Source organism: Micromys minutus (genome assembly GCF_963924665.1).
Source record: "Micromys minutus genome assembly, chromosome: 1".
Taxonomy (NCBI): Eukaryota; Metazoa; Chordata; class Mammalia; order Rodentia; family Muridae; genus Micromys; species Micromys minutus.
Window position 1 is genome coordinate 30802473 of NC_137969.1, and position 20665 is coordinate 30823137.

The 20665-nt window shown below is 41.7% G+C and overlaps 1 protein-coding gene and 1 pseudogene across 3 annotated transcripts in view; one reads left to right on the forward strand and one right to left on the reverse strand.

Moving 5' to 3' along the window:
- Positions 1 to 20665, reverse strand: part of NUDCD3 (NudC domain containing 3) — an 81533-nt gene that overhangs the window by 25748 nt on the left and 35120 nt on the right. For both annotated transcript variants that reach the window (XM_080917132.1, XM_080917131.1), the window contains exon 3: positions 8361 to 8493. In XM_080917132.1, coding sequence (XP_080773258.1) covers positions 8361 to 8493 — 133 coding nt within the window. The remainder of the gene's footprint in view (positions 1 to 8360; positions 8494 to 20665) is intronic.
- On the forward strand, positions 9686 to 10437 carry LOC308434558 (myeloid leukemia factor 2-like; annotated as a pseudogene). Its single transcript has one exon. The product of its transcript is annotated as a myeloid leukemia factor 2-like (transcript).

Below are 20665 nucleotides of genomic sequence, written 5' to 3' on the forward strand. Positions count from 1 at the left end.
TCTGTAGTAAAACAGAGAAGACCTTGCTCAGCCTTCTCCATCAGCATAAGAAAGTAATCCTCCTTGGGTAAACAATTACAATTCCAAGACTCTAAAGTCCTCCCCTATAAAAGCTTCTTCACCTGGCAAGTCTCCTTGCTAGGACAGGATGAAGAAGAGGAAGAGGGGGTGCCCCCTTGCTGTGTTAGCTGTATCTATTTAAGGTCAGAGTTTTCTGTCTGTTTTCTCTATCCACTGCTTCCGCAATTAACAAACACTACTCTCAAAATTCCCCATTTAACACAAAGGAAAGTAATAATGAAGGAACAGGAGGAGAAAAAGAAAACAATAAACATTTCAAAACCTACTATAAAGCCACAATAATCAAAACAATGTGGTATTATAATAAGGATCTGAGGAAGCTAAGAGTGGTAGCTGCTTTTTCAGAAGACTAGAGTTCAGTTCCCAGCAACCTCTGTCAGGAGATGTTGTTTGGCAGCTTCCCACATTCTAGTCAATAAAAAGATGCCATTCTTGGACTCTGCCCATTAGTCAGCCATGGCAACAGCAGAACAACAGTGGTAGCCAGGCATGGTACAGGTAATGGTAAAGAGACACTTTCTAGGAGTCTAGCAATTACTCCCTCCCCCAGCTCCAACTGACTTCAGAAACTATTAGACTATGTACAAAAGTGAAAGGCTGATTAAACATGGGATTTCAGGATGCTTCCATGTGGTCTCCATCCATGATGACATGGGACTTTACTATGACACAGCTGACTGAGGGTCACCCATGGTCCTGTAAATAACCTCTATCCTGTGCTTTGTAAGACATTAAGTTGAACTTTGGTTTTATCATACTTAGTTCTGCAAATTTAACTCCAGGGAACCCAATAAGGTCACTCACATACATGTGCACATATATGCACACAGACATGCACAGTAAATAACAAATATATTTAAATTTTTTAAATCATGTAACTGTGTATGTACCCATGCTAATGGAAGCCAGAGGTTCCAGATGCTCTGGAATTATATGTGGTTGTGAGCCCTCATTGGAGTACTAGGAACTGAACTGTGATTTTCTGAAACAGCAATATGTGTTCAATGCTAATGAGCCATCTCTCCTGCCCCAAATAATAAGTCTTTTCCAAAACTCCACTCAATGTATCAAAAAGAATGGTAAGAAAACTGTAAGTGGCAAATCAGCAATAATACAAAAATGTAATCAATGGTCTAAGCATGACACAATTTTTTTCTCAGTACTCAGGGGATAGAGGCAGGTAGATCTCTGTGTGCTCAATGCCAGCAGGGCTATAGTGAGACCACAAACAAAGAGTTCTTAATCCTACATGGTGAGGTTACTAAGATACATTATTAACCATAAAATTTTAAAGGAAACTAAATTAATGTTAGCTTTTAAAATATATTTGTTATTTAATTTTAACACTAAATTTTGATCCCCACCCCCACCTCGCCCTTTCCGGTTTCTCAAAACAGGATTTCTCTGTGTAGCCCTGGCTCTTCTGAAACTCACTCTGTAGACCAGTTTGTCCTTGAACTCACAGAGATCTGTCTTTCTCTACCTCCCAGAGTGCTTTAGAGGCATGTGCCACATGACCAGTCAAATTTTAATTATTTTTTAAATTACAATAAACTACATAATCCCCCCTTTCTTCCAACCCCACCCACATATCTGTGCACACACACACAACTTTGTTCAGTGTTACTTTTATGGACAACTGGATGCCTCAACCTATAAAAGCAGTGGTCACAGTGTGTGATGTATGTGTGTAAGTGGTTAATATTGAAAAGGCCTGATTAAATGAGTTGGTGTTCTGAATAATAGCACTGTGTTCCACTAGAAAACACTGAAGCTATAGAGAGTTCATCAAGAAACCACCTAAAAAAAGAGAGAGAAATACATAGATTCAGGAATTTGGTTAGAGAGAAAACTATAAAAATTACTGGAGAAACCTGGTCTGCCAAAGAAGCTGCTGCCACACTTCAAACAAAGTTAAAGAAATTGGTTAAGTCTAAACTGCACTGAAACTGGGCTTAGAAGAAGATGCCCAAAGAGTCTCACTCACAAAACATGCAAAGAAAGCACCAGGGCACAGGGGAACAGATTTGCCTGTGTACTGAAGTCACACAATAAAGTCAGGCACAAAGTACAGAGAGGAAACTGTATGAGATCTCAAAAGCAAAAACAAAAAATAAACCAATAACAACAAAAACCCAGAACACTGGTAGATACTCAGGCAACCTAATCAGAAAGTGTGGGTGATAGCCATTTTGTTTAATGGAATTCTCTCAGTAGTGTTTTATCCAGGAGCAGGGGAAAAATACTTGTAAAAAGAAAAGTTGGAATTTGAAGTCCCACTAATAATAGATGACAAATCCATCTAGTCATTCTGATCTGACATGAAAATGCTACTGTAGAGGTTATATTTTTGTTCCAAACATAACCTCAACCTTCTCCCTTGAGAAGGACATTATTTCACTTGTTAAGGCCACAAACACACCTATGGCACATTAATCTCATCACACAGACACTGTATCATCTTGTAAGGATAATTACAGTGTATCAAGATATTTTAAGAGATCATATTCATAACTATTACAGTACTCTTTTTAAATGTAGTAGTAGCAGCAGCAGCAGCAGCAGCAACAGTAAGTAGTAGTTGGGGCATCTAAGTACAACTTATTATCTGTGCTAAGGTTGGGAATGCAGAATTACATACATATATGTATGATTACACATGCCTCTGCTAAAGTAGACCCCAAAGTAGTTTCAAGATTTCACAGCACAAGAGGCACAAAGCCAGGACAGGGACTTTCCAATGGTTACACTTACACTTGTGCCTATTTAAGTATGCTGTACATTCAAAAATTAGATAAGTTAAATAAAATGCAGCCCAACAGCTTTTCTATTATGAAATTTTCTTGCAATAAAGTCTTCCTACTTTTTAATTAATTTTTGTTTTTTGTTAATTTTTGAGACGGGGTCTCTCTATTTAGCCCCGCTGTCCTCAAATTCACAGACATCAACCTGCCTCTGCACCTCTAGCGCTGGGAAGCATCATACCCTAGGAGAGCAAGAGCCATACAACATGCCTGGGGACCAAATAGCTATTCCAAGAGGATCGTGGTATGAGGTCAGAGCCAGCTTAGGATGCACTAGGACTTGAGCACCCACAGCCTCTGAGAGAAAAGAAAATCAGGAGTCAGATTCACTGGTTACTTAGCAATATTCAATAATGACTATAAAAGTTCCTAACATTTTCCATTCAAAAGAAGTCAAAACAAGGTGACTGTTAGCCATGCTTGTAGTCCCCACTCCAGTGCCATCTCAGCAGAAGAGTTTGTGAAAAACAAACCCTGCACAGTCTAAGTCCCCAGGGTACAGCAGTCTATGGTACCATAAGATGTCAGCAAGCTGACTGAAGTGAGTAATCACCGAGTCACCACTCCTTACCTCTGCTCTGAGGGTTTCCATAAGAAAGGAAGACTAGTAGTATGCTGCTCTTCCTGTGCAGCAGAGAACAGGTAAGCAAAGACTATGATGAAGAAAAGACCAGACAATGCTCTACTAAGGCAGATGAGAAGCTTCACACAAGGAATCTTTCAGATTAGCTAGAAGAACCATTGTTTAAAACCTGGTATGCAAAATAAGAAACTTCCTATTTTATCCCGAAGAACATAATGCACTTGGTACACACTCCATTCATTCTCCACTACCCTTAAAAGGCCTGTATGCTGTCCTCACACTCATTTCCACAGAAAGGAGATGAGTGAAAACAACTTAGGAGGCAACTCAAAGGACCAGCAGTGAGCTACACTGGAGAACAAAGGGCCTAGGCTCTGCTGCAATGCTTCCTCCTTTAAATCTAAGTCTCACACCCACAGAGCACCAAAACACACAGCTGCCTACACAGGGCCTCTTCATCCCCAACCAGAACCAACTCTGGCTCAATCTATCAAAGCTGCTGCAGTCATGGCTACCACCATGATTGTATCTGATAGATGCCAGAGATAAACCAAAAATAAAATACTGCTGACAGGCAACTGTGACAGGTACATTTAGAGAACCAGTCAAGAAGTGCAACTCTGATGAAAAGCCCTTAGGCCACTGGAACCCAAGAGACACAAAAGAAACTTATTTCACAGTTTTAAGAGAGGCTTGACAAAAACTTACAAATCATAAGAAACTAATAGACCAAGACGTTTTTCAAAGCTTTAAGTAAACATACTGCAGTTAAGCGTATGTTGTTTCTTTACATCCCATCCTCCTTCCCCCATTAGTCTTTGTTCTACAAACAGCATCATTTTTACATCATACCACATGTGTCATGTATGGTTTTATGTATGTATATAAAATATAGGACTACAAAGAAAAACATGTATCTGCCTCTCTGAGACTGCCTTAACTTGATTGATCTGATACGTTCCCGCCAAGCACACAACTGTACTTTATGTCTGTAAGACTTTCACTGTGGACTCTCTCATGTTTCTTTCTCCATTCTCTGCTTCTGTGACTGCTTGCTTAGGTCCACTTCTTAGCTATGTGACAGTGCTGCCTAACTAAGCACTACTGCACACACTGTTATCCGCTGAGACAGGGCCTTCAGGTGAGCACCAGGAGTGCTCTAGTTGAGTCATATGCAAGAGTTACTTCTCAGGTTTGTCTGGTATTTTTTGTTGCTGTTGTCTTTATTTTGAGAAACCTAAATAATGACCTCACAGGGTTAAGACTAGTTTGCATTCTCACCAGCAGTGTGAAAGAATTCCCTTTTATTTGGCATCTTCACCAGCATTTGTTATTTTCTTAGTAGCTACCATTCTAGCTGTAATGAGATAGAATCTCAATGTATCTTGCTTTTTGTTTTCTTTAGACAACACATCACTATGAAGCCATGGCTGGCTTGGAGTTCACCCACCTCTGCTTCTGTGATATTGGGGATCAAAGGTGTGGCCACCACCCCATCTCAATGTGGTTTTGATTTGTATTTGTATGAAGGCTGGTGGAGAACATTATTTTTAAAGATTTATTTATTTTAATTTATATGAGTATATTATAGTTGTCTTCATACATACCAGAAGAGGGCATCAGTTCCCACTACAGATGGTTGTGAGTCACCATGTAGTTGCTGGGAATTGAACTCAGGACCTTTGGGAGAGCAGTCAGTGGTCCTAACCACTGAGCCATCTCTCCAGCCCTGAAGAACATTTTTTACGATTATTAGCAATCCATGTTTGGTGCCAATCTCAGTGACTGTTAGTGACTTAACCTGTTTCATCAGTCCATTTACTGAAAGAATTGTTTGATTTTTTGTTTAGATTTTTCTTTAATTCTTTGTATTAAAGATTAAAGATTGGTCGTCTGTCTGTAGCATAGCTAGCAATTGCCTCCCATTCTGTAGGCTATATCTTCACCCAATTAGCTGCTTCCTTTGTTATGTAGGCTTTTAATTACATGAGATCCTGTTTGTCAGTGTTGGTCTTATGCTCACACTATGCTCAGTGTGGCTCAATCACTTCCGGTATGGATCAAGATGTAGAACTCTCAGCTTCTTCTCTAGCACCATGTCTGTGTGCTACCATGTTCAGTGACATGATAATAATGACTGACCCTGGGAACCTGTAAGCCAGCTCCAATGAACTGTTGTCTTTATAAGAGTTGCCATGGTCACAGTGTCTCTTCACAGCAACTAAGCCTTAACTAAGACAATACACAAACACAAAGATATATATAATTTAAGATAAAAATTTATTTTGTATAATGGGACATATATTCATGTACATGCATGTGAGTATGTGAGTGTGTGTGTGTGTGTTCCAGAGATTGATGTTGAGTATCTTCTTTTATTTTGCTTACTTATTTTTGTGACAGGGTCTCTTATTGAACCTGGAGCGCTGATACAACTATGCGGGCTAACTGGTAAGTCCTCAGGATCCTTCTGGCTCTGTCCACCCTAGCTCTAAGATCACAGGCAAACAATGTGGCTTAAGTCTTTGTGTGTATATACTGGGAATCTGAATTCAGGTCCTCATGCTCACAGAGCAAGCACTATATCAACTGAGGTATCTCCCCCAGTCCTTAAATTTGTTTATAATTTAATGGTACTCTTACCACAAAATGAGTTGGAAGACAAAACCTGATCTACTAACACAGAAAAAGATGTTAAGCAGGCAGCTTAGGAAAGGCAATCAGCACCTGCCCCAACCATCCAAAACAGACAAAGGTGAACTGAGCTTTGTAGACTGTTGCTATGTGCGGTGGGGGGAGACAACTAAGTTGTCCCAGTGTCAGAGCAAACAGTCTCCTAAAAAACAAGTATAACTCAACTTCCATGTTACATGTTCCACACAACCCCACCTTCCATTAAATCGGGAATTTATAAAGTAAGAGGTGAGACCCAGGCAGAAGTCTAAGCTTAGAAACAGATCCATCTAAATCAAATCACAGTTTGTCTTTTTATTTATCCAGCAATTCTTCTATTCCATAGGTATCTAAATATTTACTCATATATTTTATGTATGGGTACTTTGTCTACATGTACATCTGCATACCAAAAGACAACATTAGACAGTTGTGAGTTGCCATGTGGATACTGGAAGTTAACTCAGGACCATCAGAAGAGCAGTGAGTGCTCTTAACCACTGAACCATCTCTCCAGCCCCCTCAAATAGGTATGTAGAAGCCCTGTTTGGGTCTAACAAGGGAGCCAACACTGGGTAATATAGTCATTTCTGTCAGCTTTAATTTCTCATCTATAAAACACAGGATTATTTTGTATATTTAAGATTCTCTTGAAATTTAAAATAAGGAAGGATTCTGACACATGTCAAACTTAATTATAATGTGGATTCAAATTCCATTATATCCTATTTGAATCTGTTGCCTGAGATTATTTTTAAGCAAATCCTGCTTATCTATAACAATCTATAATTTATTTCTACCAAAGTTTCCTAGATAAACCCCTTTCCCTCCCAAAAAAAGTAGGTCCTAAACAGAAGTTTCAGAAATCAGCCAAAATTGGTAATGTCACAGCTATACATACCTGACATAGCTCCTGCCCTATGGAGGAACCACAGGATACAAGCCAAGACATTAACTTGGTAACTGTAGCCTAGATATATTTGTATATGTGTGATAATGGCCATCCATGTACATGGAAGCCATAGGAAAAGGCCCCATGTCCTCCTCTATCACTCTTTGCCTTACTCTTTAGAAGCAGGACCTATCACTAACCTAAGAGATCAGCTGCTGGGCTAGCAAGCCCAAGCAATCTTCCTATGTGCATCCTCTACGGCATTAGGAATGTGTGGCCCCACCCAGCTTGCTTGTCTATGGACATGCATTCAGGTGACTAATCTCACTATCCCTAGACTTCTTTCCTTTATTCTCAGGGCTGGCTGGAACTGCAATGGGTACCATGAATCACTTGACACAGTTTGGGAGGCTGGAGGCAGGTGATTATAGGGAGTGTTGTATCTGAAGAAGAGAATGAGCTTTGTCAACAGGGGGAGAAAATGTATACATCACAGAATTTGTACCTGAGGAAGTGAACTATCCTTCCATGAGCTCTCAAGTGTCAGGCCTGGTAAATGAGCCTGAGCACTGATGAGGTAGGTACGTCAACTAATGCCAAATCTGGACCTCACAGGGATGGGATGTTCTCTGTGACCTCTAGCCAACATCAGCAAAGAGGATTGTGGACAGGAAAACCTGCTCAACACATTATCTGTGTGAACCCAGCAACCATGTAGACAGAAACAGTAAGGAATGGCTGTCCTGTTTGCCTGTACTATCTATCATCTTGGGAAAGTTTCTGTGTCTAAGAACACTCACACAAAATCCACACTGTTCTTCTCTATCCCTGACCTTAGACTAAATTTCTGTATTAATTCACCTCCAAAGTACACAAAAGGGCTCTGCGGCCCATTCTGTGTAGAGCTCTGGGCCTCATACCAGTAAACAGACATGACAGTCATCATGCAAGGCACCTCAGCCTTCACTGTGGAGTCAGCTAAAGGTAAAGTCTGGATCTGCTCTTGAAAACCAAGAGACTAGCTGTCTGCAAGGAGGCCAAAAGAATGTCTGAGTCCTTATTAAGAGGCTGGGACAGCAAATGTGAGCTTTTCTCCAGATTATGACTGCTCAGACTAAGAATAGGGGCTCACTGTCCCCAGGGAAACTTGAAGACCAAGTGAAAAAGGCTCACAGGCAAAAGCAAAGGCCAAGGACAGCAAGGACAATCACCCTCTGGGTAACAAGATCTGGAAAAACCAATCCTAACTCTCTTGTAGTCTACCAGCTTTCTGCCTGAAGAGAGACTGGCAGACTGGCTGCAGTGAAGCCCCAGCCCACAAGTTTACCTGCTTCCCCTTCACCACATGCTTGGGCACTGGCACCCTGACCTCCAAGTCAGTGTAGTCTTGCGACCAGGTGTAGTTCTCACGAATGGCACCATTGTAACTGTCAGGATTTTTCTGGAACTGCTCCTGAATCCTGAGAAAGAACAAGAAAATTAAGATGCACCAGAGAAATTCCAAAGCAGTTTCACATGTGCTAGTCCTATGTACTGAGGAAATCACAAGTTTACATGTGCTGCGTGCACATGAGCATACAGGCACAAACACACAAAGACACACACACACACACACACACACAAACACACAAACTTGCTTTCTACTTCTGTTAAAGTCTCTTTTGGGGCAATTTTCTTTATGACACTCATGTGGTCTCCCAGGAAATCACAGTTTGGCTTGTTGTCAGTTCAGAACCAGGCCTATTAAGCAGACAAACAGCTTGATTAAGAAAATCCCTGGCGGGCTGGAGAGATGGCTCAGTGGTTAAGAGCACTGCCTGTTCTTCCAAAGGTCCTGAGTACAGTTCCCAGCAATCACATGGTGGGTAACAACCATTTGTAAAGAAATCCGATGCCCTCTTCTGGTGTGTCTGAAAACAGCTACAGTGGACTCACATAAGATAAATAAATAAATCTTAAAAGGAAGGAAGGAAGGGAAGAAGGAAGGAAGAAAATCCCTGGCTCATGAGCACTGCATGATCTGGAACTGCTAAGCAGAACTTCCCCTTTTCAAATAGACAAAAAATTCCATCCTGCAGCTGTTTGACTTCAATCCTAACCGAAAACTAAGCCTCACTTTCCTCCTCGTAAGCAGACATTGAAGATAAAATACAAAGTCTGTCATAAAATTTAGCTATGCTAAATCATATAGATGCTTTAAAGATGAGTCTAGATTCACAAGTCCACTGAGTTGAGGATCTAAGTCACAGATAAAGCCTTTGTCTAGAGGACGTAGCAGAATATTCTCAGGTAGGTGTAGCTCAGCAGTCATCTTCAGAGTTTGCTCAAACAGCAGCAGACGCTCTGAGGCAGGCAGGGAGCTCCACACACTGTAGGGTATGCTTGTGGTTCTGCTCATTCCAGAAAGCACAAAGGTGCAAGTGCCTACATTTGTCTTGACACAGAAACAAGATCAGGATTGGGGAAGGGATAATTAAAAAGGACATGGTTTTCTCACTCCTTAAGAATATCTTGGGGCTATGAGAGATGACTCCGTGGTTAAAATGCACTGGCTGCTCTTCCAGAGGACCAATCCCTGCTCCTGCAGTGCCCCGAGGAAAGGCCGGCCAAATGGACCACTGAGCCCAAGTTAGGGACCGTGTGGAACCTCCTGGAGCTGAGATCAGGATGTTTTGCTTCATAGGGGACCTGGAACCTGAGGATCCCATGTTCCTGATGGACCCCTTCGAAATTCACCGTCAGCATATGAGTCGCATGTTGTCAGGTGGTTTTGGATATAGCCCCTTCCTGAGCATCACAGATGGTAACATGCCAGCAACCAGGCCTGCCAGTCACAGAATGCAGCCTGGGGCTGTCTCTCCCTCTGGAATGTTGGAAATGTCTGGTGGATTCATGGACATGTTTGGGATGATGAACAACATGACTGGAAACATGGAGCACATGGCCACCTGAGGCAACTGCCAGACCTTCTCTTCCTTCACTGTCATCTCCTACTCCAACACTGGGGGTGGTACCAAGGTTTATCAGGAAACATCTGAGATGTGCTCTGCCCAAGGCAGGATCTGTGAGACACAGAGGACAGTCGAGTCTCAGATAGTGGTCTAGAGCAGATGTCCATTGGGCATCACATTCAGGACAGGGCTCAAATCCTCCAGCACTCCCAAAACCACCGTACATGGGACCAGGAAGAGCTGCAGGATTACAACATCCTGGACAAAAGTGAGGTAGCAGCATTCAATGAAGAATGGAGAAGAGAGACATCCCAATACAGACAGCAGTGTCCTCTGGAATTTCGACGACATGAGGCATCCGTGGGTGGGGTACGAAGGGCTGAGGGGACTCCCCACCTGGTTATCCAGGGACCTGAGGACTCCCCCTCCCAACAGTCCCATCACTATGACTAGTGAAGGCCCTAGGCTCTCAGCCTCTCATGTACAGGGTGAGAGGCTAAGAAATCATCCTTGAAATGGCTGTCCTTTCCAACCTCCATCCCAATTTAATATTAAATTAACAGGCAAGCTGGCCCCACTTCTCCCTGGGGTTTCAGGGAGAGCCTTCAACTGCCCCCTTTACCTTCATTTCTATCTTCATCCCTCACTATGTGTCCCCACACATCCTGTATCCACTAACTTGAGTTTTCATGTTTCTGCTCCATCTCCAAGCCGCCTCATGAGCAATCAAGGGCTTTGGGGGCAAGCTCTGAGTTTAGGGATCTCCATCCCTCAGCTCCCCTGGACCCTTGCCCACTCCTTCCTCAGAGCCCCACTGCAGATGCCATGGTCCTATAAGGGCTGTGAGAGTGGACTAGTTCCCAATTCTTTGTCCCTTCCCCCCACATCACAAAAAACACTTTCCTATTCCCTTCTCTGCCTTTATAAAAATAAATGATTTGTGCAACTTGTAACTAGGTGTTTATGAAACAAAAAAAGAAAATGGAAAAAGAAGGGGAAAAAAACCTTCAGCACTCAATACTGTGAAGATCTGGCACTGACCAATCACCATGGACACAAACTCGAGACTGTCTGATGGGAGGCACTGTGCAGCACAGAGAACACAAAGCAACTGAGAGCCACAGAGACCCCTGGCTTGATGACATGACAAAGCAAGAGCAAGATGGAAGCACCAAAACAAGGAAAACATGTAGACATGCATTTCATTTAGACTAGCAATATGAGAAAACCTTTCAACACAACAACAACAACAAAAACCAAAGGGGTTAAAAAGCATATACAACTGCTATGTATGGTATTGCCTCTGCTTTTAGGAAGAGAAAATATATATACATGTATAAACGGGTTTGATTTTTGGGGTAAGAGGGAGTCATTACTCTTTGCTTCCTTAGGTAATATCCAAATTCCCTACGATGCAAACATTTTAACTAAGAGAATAGCAACTATTTATATAAGCACAGAAAAAAAGAAACAACAATATACCTGTGCCTCCCAGATCCAGTGTAGTAGCCTCAGCCCAGCCCCCAAAGTCCTCTGAAATGGAGTATAAAGAAACAAGCACAGCAAACATTGCTGGCCAGCCAGCCACCAAGCTTCCAGTGGGCCCTCTCAGGTGAACCCCACTGATAGAAGTAGACTCACACCTGACATGGGCACACATGAATATGGAGTGTTATATAGGAAAATTAAAACAGGGTAGCACTGGCTACCTCTACAGCTGGGAAGTAGGGAGAAAGAGATCCCTCTCCACTAACAGCTCTATCAATATTATCATGTTAAAATAGACAAAACTATGAAAACATGGGCTAGAGAGAGAGGGTCAGTGGTTAATAGAATGTATTGCTCCTGCAGAGGAACTGGTGCCACATGGTGGTTCATAACCGTCTGTGACTCTAGTTCTGTGAAATCTAACCTGCTCTTCTGACCTCTGCAGGTACATGGTACATTTACATACACAAAGGCAAAACACCAGTACACACAAAAAACATTTTTAGAATATAAAAATATACGTAAATACCTTCCCACATGAAATTAAAACCAAAATGGCCCTAGCACTTGACAGAGATCAGCGACTAAGTACAAAGAAGAAAAGCCTGGACTAGGAAAAAGGCCTTGGACAGCTGCTCTAACATACACATCAGTTCCTCATGCAAATATCAGGATGGCATATGAACTCAATTCTTCAGGGAGAAGGCTGCCAGTCTATGCCCGACCCCTTATTGGGTCCATAAGTTCTGCATGTCCACTGGGGGCTCTCTATTTGTTGCCTGGGACCTGCTGGCCTATCTTCCTACCATGTCCTTCCATCACAGACTTCAGATCCCCTAGCATGGGCCTCATAGCAGGCAGGAAAATTGCTCCTAAAACAGCCCTAGCAGGTTGCTGGTTGCTTTTTATAGCACTCTGAATCTACATTCTCTTTAAATAAAGTTGATTATTTCCAACCAACAGTATGTAAAAATGTGTCCTGTCAAGTGCAGGTGGCTCTGAGCCCCACCTAGCAAATCCAAGGCCACCCCTGCAGCTGTGGGCCTGTAGCAGGAGGCGGGGGAGGAGGGATGAGCAGCAGAGCTTCAGCATCAGGGTGGGAGTGAGACGGTGAGTCAGCAACCAAGTCTCACTGCAGCTCCCACTCTGTTCCTGATGAGCACGGGACAAGAAGGCTTTTGACAAAGTAGAAGAGAACACAGACTCCACATACTGCTGGGCAGTTCAGGACACAAGCGCTAAGTCTCCTTGAAGACACAATAGTTTTGACTGCTATAACAGTTCCCAGCAGGCTTAGGCACCATAAAGTGGGGCAAGCAAGAAAACTAAAATCACCTGCCATAAGTTAGTGTGGCTGATATTGTCACGAGGAACCACCACTGTCTCAGAAAATAGGAACAGGACTCATGCCTGGGCTGGAGCCCAGCCTATTTTGTCAGCTTGAAGCTGCCACCCAAACCAAAGCGACGTCTTTCCTGTTTGCTGTTTTTCAATGTTGGGAGCTGAACCCTCACTGAACTAACCTCAAGCTTCTCCTTTAGTTTGTTTAAAAAAAATATATATATATATATACAGAGACAATTTGGAGTTTAGAATAGCAAGTAAAATATGATAAAGCCTTAACCTAAATCAAGACAGAATCCCAAACTCAATGGGTTATACACATCGCCCTCATTTCTTTCCCAAGGAAGAATGAATACAATAGGCATTTGCTGCATGGAGGGAGCTGGTGGACTCACTTCCTAAGGTCACAACCAGCAGGGGTGCAGCTCAGAGTTGCCAGGCCATCCCTCTCCCTAAGTGAGCAGAGCCATTCTTTTACTCCTCCTGAAATCAATACTGTCCACCTGTAAACATTCACTGTGATCCTGCATAATGTGACTTAAAGATCACTGACACTATGCTTGGGTAACAATGTCCACCATCCTTGGCAGCCTCAGTCAACCCAGATACGGTGAATCATACCTCACCACCCTCCTATAGCCTGTACTGTCTTGTCCATCAGAAGAGAAACCATATGTATGTGGTATGGTCTGAAAAATCTGTCCTCCCAAAATTCATGTGCCCAGTAGTCATAACAGCTTCAGAAGTGGGGTTTAGAAAACCTGGTGAAAGGGATACAGCCCTGTGGATAAGATGATTAGTGTCCTTATTAAAAGGCCCTTAAAGAAACCCCTTGCTTTTTCACCATGTGAAGAAAGAAAACATAGCATGTGAGGAGCATACACATGAAACACTGAACCTGCCAATGACTAGATAGTGAACTTCCAGCACCTGAAATTCAGAAACAGATTCTTGTTGTTATAGCAGCCTGAATAGGCTGAGACAAAGTGTATGCACACAGAGCATCTATGCGGTATGTGCATATGCGGGGCACATCTGTGGACTGACACGCCACAGGTATGAGGCAGTAAGCAGAAGGTAACTGTTCTCTCTCCCCCTTTCCCCCACACCAAGTCAGTGTGGACCTCAATAACTTTCTGGACTGTGACTTCAGCAAGGCATTCAAGATACTCAGTTAGTCATAAAGGATTCTTCCTTCTCTTGTCAACTCCTCCCTGGCAGTGCTTGGTTTCAACCTAGGATTTACCTAAATCCTTTCCAACTGGTGGAGACACAGTAACTTTTCTTCTGGGTTCTTTATTGCTGATACTTTATAAAACAGACTCAGTTAGAAAAATGGCACACTTTCCTGCTCTAGAGCCCTTACACTCTGCCTGCCAGGCTCTAGTACTGTGCTTAGGACCTTCCCTTCTAGGGTCTGTGTCCAATTCCCAGCACCTTAAAGCTGTCTATAACTCTAGTTCCAGGGAATCTGATAACCTCTCCCAGCGTTCACAGGCATCAGGCATACAAGTAGTGCACAGACATATATGCAAGCAAAACACCTAAAAGCATAAAATAAAAACAAATTAAAAAAAAAAAGAGTCTGTTCTAAGCTCCTTTTCAGACATTTCAGAAATATGGACTATTCTGAGCAATCTAGATGATCTACAATAAGAGTATATTTTTGTTTTAAATATGTGAATTCATTAAGCTTATAGCAAGTTCAAAGTAAAGGGGAAAAAATGAAAGAAATGAATGGATAGACAGACAAACAGAAAAACACCATTAAATCAGATTCTCAAACACCCAGCAGAAATTAACTGGGAGTTCCTATTAAAGGCAGTCACCTAGAGTTTCTAATAGAGACTTGGGCAGAGCAGAATGAGGCTTCCAAGTACAAGACCAAATAACAGGGAAATAGTCCCATCAAGTTAGAGGCTTACAAACATCCAGCAGAAAGTCACAGAGGAAGCCTGTCAAAGCAGCCTGACTCTCCTGCTGGGTGAGGTTTCCAAGTAAAAGAACAGACAGCAATGTGGGGTACTCACAACATCTGACAGAAACTGACCAAGGAAGCTGAGGCAGAGTCAGATGGAGTTCCTAACTGAGCTTTCTCTCATGGCTGACTGTTCAGCTTCTCCCTTCCACAGGACGCACTTTTATGTCATGGAATAAAGAATAGAAACATTTGTCAGCAACAGTTCACCTTCTAGATATTCATGAGATGGCAGTATTTTTACTCCTGGGCTGTTTTGCTAATTTTTCTCTGTCTCAAAGTTAGGGAAGCCAGTCAGTAAGGATCTTCTCTTGGAGGATACCATACATAAAATTATTGGGTCTAAATCAGAGGGTAACAACAACATTTCTAAAACCAGTTTCTTGTGTGCTCAAACAACACATGACAATTTCCAATATAATGTAAGTTACATTCACTGAAAGCTATTAAGTTTCCAAATCATTGGTAATCTTATTGACAGTATAATTCATTCTAAAATTCACTAATAAAAGTTCCGTAGAAACTATAATTAATAAGATCTAGGCAATGAAGAAGGTAAAGCAAGAAAACCATCATCTTGTGCTCAGAGATGGCAGCAAAATGTCTGCACCATTCTTCCACAGCTAGGCACTGGCAAAAGGCACCAGCCAGCCCAGAACACCTGCCAAATGTCTAGAGTTGACGATGCTGCCTGAGAGAGCCTCACTGAGCATTAAGTTAATGTCTCAGAAAAGGTGAGAAGCAGGAGGAATGAGAGGAATAGAAGTGTGGCACACAACCAGCCAGTCCAGGACCTAGAAACTAAACTGAACAATGCTCCGTGTTCCTCTGACAAAAAAAGTGGGATGGGATAAAAATGGGGACAGGAAATTATGAGACTTAGAAGGCCTATGAATACAATCCAACAGATAATGCCAGTGTGAAGAAAACTATAAAACAAAACTACGTTTTTGAGACAAGTATAAACAGCTGGGCACTATTTTTAAGAAATTATGAATATGCAAAATATAAGAAAGGGATGATAAATACAAATTCTTATTTTTACCAAAATACTTAATGGATGAAATTGAATGTGTGGGATCCATTCTATCCAAAACAAAAGACCAAATGTATGTGGAGTGGCAGGGGAAGGGAGAAAGGCGCTACAGGACCATGACACACTACCCAAGTGAGGAAGCTGGCACAAGCTTCATGAGTGTTCAGTATTCAGTTCCTTCCTTTCTGTATATTTGCAACTCTGAAATTTGGGTTGTGGAAGGGAAGAAGGGGAATGGAATTAGTGTGTCAGAACCATCAAGTCCAACCTTAAGAGAGAATGCTTATTGTTTCTCAGGTGACCGCCCCACTGTCGCTAGCAATATGGAGTAATGCTGCAGTCCACAGCATTCATGTCTCATATCACTATACTGTAAAATCTTACAGATTATAATAAGTAAAAACATCTCAGTATAATCTTAATTCATATTTATCTGTAGAATAGTTCTTCATATGCTCTGGTCAATTAACCTTCTATAAAAGTCTAATTACATCTTTACTGTTTTGGTTTGCTATTTCCTTGCTTTATACATCTATATATTTTGATAAGAATTCGCTGATGGCTTCAAAGTTTATAAATACCTTTTCCTAGTTATAAGTTGCATTCATATTACAAAATGTGTAAACACAACTCTTCATTTTAACATAATCAAATTAGTTTAATTTAATATAATAATTATTATATAATACATTATTATATAATTTTAATATAATAAAATCATTTAATACATCACACAGGTGCACATGCATTCATATACACATGAACATGCATGTGTGTAAATACACATCACTCACACATTGTTTAAAAATCAACTCTGTCTTTGTTGATCTGTGATGTACTATCTTTAGCCTGGCTAAGCTCATTTTATTGCTAGAGTTAAAAACAAACAAAAATATTTTTTAAAAACTACATGAGCCTATGTTTATCTAAAATAAATCAAGCAAGATGCATGGAATCACTCATGATATACCCACAAATATGCAAATTTGGAGAGTATATTTCATACATCAGTTGATCAGTCAATATCAACAAAATTAATATTTACTACAAAACTATTTTAATTAAAAATAAAAACTGTACAGTGACATTCGTTCTTAAGATATATTAACATAACAAGGAAAAGAGGCTTTTTCATTTTTTAAAATGCATATAAATATATTTTAAATATTTGGCAATCAATTCCCCCTAAATACTCACTCTAAATTATATGAGCACATCAGGCTGATACAACTTTTTTTCCTATGCATGCAAAATCAGAAACATTCAGACTACTTTTCTACTTTAGTTCTCTCAAAAAGAAAAAACAAGTCCCAAATGAGAAATAATTAAGCCAAACTACCATCACGATTCAAGCCTATGGAGCACCCCATGTCGTTTAGCCTCAGATGTGGGTTAGCATAATGGTTCAGTCAGGATAGGTGTTTGCCTTATAAGCCTGATGACCTGAGTCAAATCCCCAGAACCCACATAAGGGTGGGGAAAAAAGAACTGACTCCACAAACTGCCTGACATCCCTACAGGGCCCTCCCCAGCAAGAGACACACACAATAATAATGAATATATTCTGAAGTTTTTCAAATGTGGGGCTGGAGATGGTTCTCAGCAGATGGTTAAGAACACTGGCTGTTCTTCCAGATAACCTGGGTTTGATTCCCAGCACCCATATGACACTGTAACTCCAGTCCTAAGGGATCCAACTTTGCCTTCCAAGTCACATTTTTCACTGTGGCTTCAAGTCACAGCTATAGTTGGGAAGTGTGAAAACCAATCACACAGAACTGCAATTCCTGCCACACTATGGTAGGCACACAGGCAATGTGCAGTCATACAAGCAAGCAAAACATTCATACATAAAGTGTCCTTAAATTTTTAAAATGTCATTAAGAGCAGAAAACCCAAAAGGTTCAGGTCTCTGCATTCTACTCCTAAACATGAGAAGGATACTGAAACTGGAACCCACCCACCTTCACAAAACCCCTAGCTTCACCACAGCATTCTTCCCATACCAGATATGCCCTGTAGTTCAAGTCTCCACCCTAGACAGCACACACTTTTCCACAGAGCCACCAACACTGCAGTGGGCAGCAACTTCCCACAGCTGTGCATTCTTCCCCTCAAACCATAACCTTTTGGGTTTCACTAATTCTGCACTATTCCCCATCCCGTCTTAATCCTGACCTGAGCCTCAGTGTAAGACAGTTATGGCAAGAAGACTACAGTCTTCAGACACTACGGGAGAATACATACTCTAGAATAACTTTTTGTATAACACTATCCAGTAGAATGGAACAGAACAAGCTGACGTGAAGTATGAAGACACACCACAGACATAACCGACACTGCAAGTGTGTGTATCTGGGATCTCTGAAACATGCATTCCTCACTGTTAACTGCAGATCACAAACATAGCAGGAAAGTACAAAAACCTACCACACAGAACTGCAGGTCCTGCTACACCGTGGCAGCGTGGAGGGTAAAGGACACATCAGAGATCATCTCCTGGTCATTGGAGAGATGATTAGCAACTACAAACAATAAGCCAAAGTCCTAGAGCATGAAACAACACGATATAGGAAACTGGGACTCATATCCATAGCAACTATGAAAACAGAAGACACCGGACACTGCTGGCCACCAACCCGCCAGTGGCAACCTACTCTTTAAAAGCATCCTGTGCACAATCTCCAGGCTGCGTTGTCCATGCTGTATTGATCTACTCAGTTGCACTTTCCACAGTGCCACTTGTGGGCATGTGTGTAGCAGCCTCTCATCCCTTCTAACAAAGTCTTGCAGTTTCTCTACAAAAAGATACAGGGACTTTAGTGGAGAGATACTGGTGGAGGTTGGGAAGACACAAGAATTTCAGAACATCAAAACCATTTAGTGCCTACAGACACAAACTTGAGTCAAATCCCAGCCCTGCCACTGGCCAGCAGTCTGACCTTGTACTATTTATCCCTGGCTCTCTAGGCCTAGGTCCGTTCATCAGTAAAACAGCAGAAAACAACAAACACCTTCACTGAAGAAGCAGCACAGGGTTCACATGCACCTAACACTCTGCTCACTTTCCTGAGGTCTAAACCAGTCCAACCACTATCAAACCGACATGTGAGGCTAGACTACTCAAATTTAAGCAGATGCCCTTACCTCTACTGTTCTTAGCAATATAACGTCATAGCCTCATGGTGACAAATAGACTTTCTTCTAACTGTTTTGGAACTTTGATCAGAGTTGCTATTGAAAACTCAACTTGGGAAGAAACTGGCCACCTCAAGTGCAACCAATACAGAGCCTGGTGACAAGGCATCACAAGAGCATTCAAGTCCGCTAGTTTAAAGCTCTGCAGACAGTACTTTTCCATTTCATTAGTTACAGGCTGCCAGGAAATTTTAGCACTGAGCAGAATGAAGACAGGCTGGAGAAACAGTCCTACTATTTATAAAGCCCCAAGTTAGCCAATTTGGTTGTCTTTTGCATATAAATGGGATGAGATCCTCCAGCAGTCTATACCCACAGGATTAGAATGCTGGTGGGAAAGCCCAAAACCCAGACCACAGGGTTCTTCAAACGCCTGGGCTGTGGCTAGGCTTGTCTTGTTGGTTTATATCCGACATTATAAGCTACTGGACAGATTGTCTTAACTCACCGTGAGCTTAACAGTCAACTGTGATCACATCCCTAAAAACAGAACTTTAGAGGAGGAGCATCATTGATCAACACTGATAAATATACAAATTAGTACTGTTATTACCCTTTCAATGAGCAGAACTACATAGTCCATTAAACATAACTATAAAGCAAGGTGGTGCTCATGCAAACCTTTGATCCCAGCACTCAGGAGGCAGAGACAGGTGATCTCTAAGTTTGAGGCCAGCCTGATCAGAGGACAGCCAGTACTACATAGAAAAACCCTGCCGCAAAAAAATAAAATAAACAAAACAAAAAATTATACAACTCAAGTAAGTAAAAAAACAATGTTTCAGAAACCAGCCTGGCTTCTGGCAGTATTTATGATGTTTTTTGAGAGTTCTGTGTAGTGAATTACATGGACTCTTTCAATAAACAGCCAGTAATGAAACAAATGTCAGAAAGTCAACTTTGACAAGAGTGTTTACTTATGCTGCTGACAAAAAGCAATTAGTTCTTGGCTTAGAAAGCGCATTTAACATGAAGACAGTTTGCTGTAGGGCTATTTCATTCCCTGAGAACAGACCTGTTGTGAGTGAATCTGAAAGTCCATCTGTTAATGCCCCAAGTGGGATGATGGTCCCAGCAAGTTCAACAGCCATGACCTTAACCTGCCACAGCCCAAGCAAAATACTCCAGAGAAACCATTAGCAGGCTTCTTTAGCTGATAGACTGGCTTCTAAGGATAGAAGAGGCTATAGTAAGTGCTTTCTCTAGAGCCTCCACATATTTGCATCTGCTATGATTTTAATATCCCCTCTAAAATTCAGAGAGTGGCATTTAATAATCGGTGTGATGCTATAAAAGGTGATTAAGCCATTAAGGCTCCTCACTAATAAATGGCATCAAGGCCCTTATGAAACAGACTTCTCACAGTGTGCAACCCAACTGCCCTTCTGTCCTTTCCATTGTGTGATAACATGGCTTTACCTCTCCAAAGAGGCATCAGTGAGGTGCCATGTTGGATGCAGGAAGTAGCCCTCACCAAATACCCAACTTAGCAGTGTCTTGATCTTGCAGCTTCCAAAATAATAAGAAACAAAACATGTTCTCTATAAATCACCCTCTCTCTGGTAACCACAGAAGCCGCTGATCTTAGATACTACCTAGGTCACAGAGAAAACTGCTGATAGATGACATTGATGTAA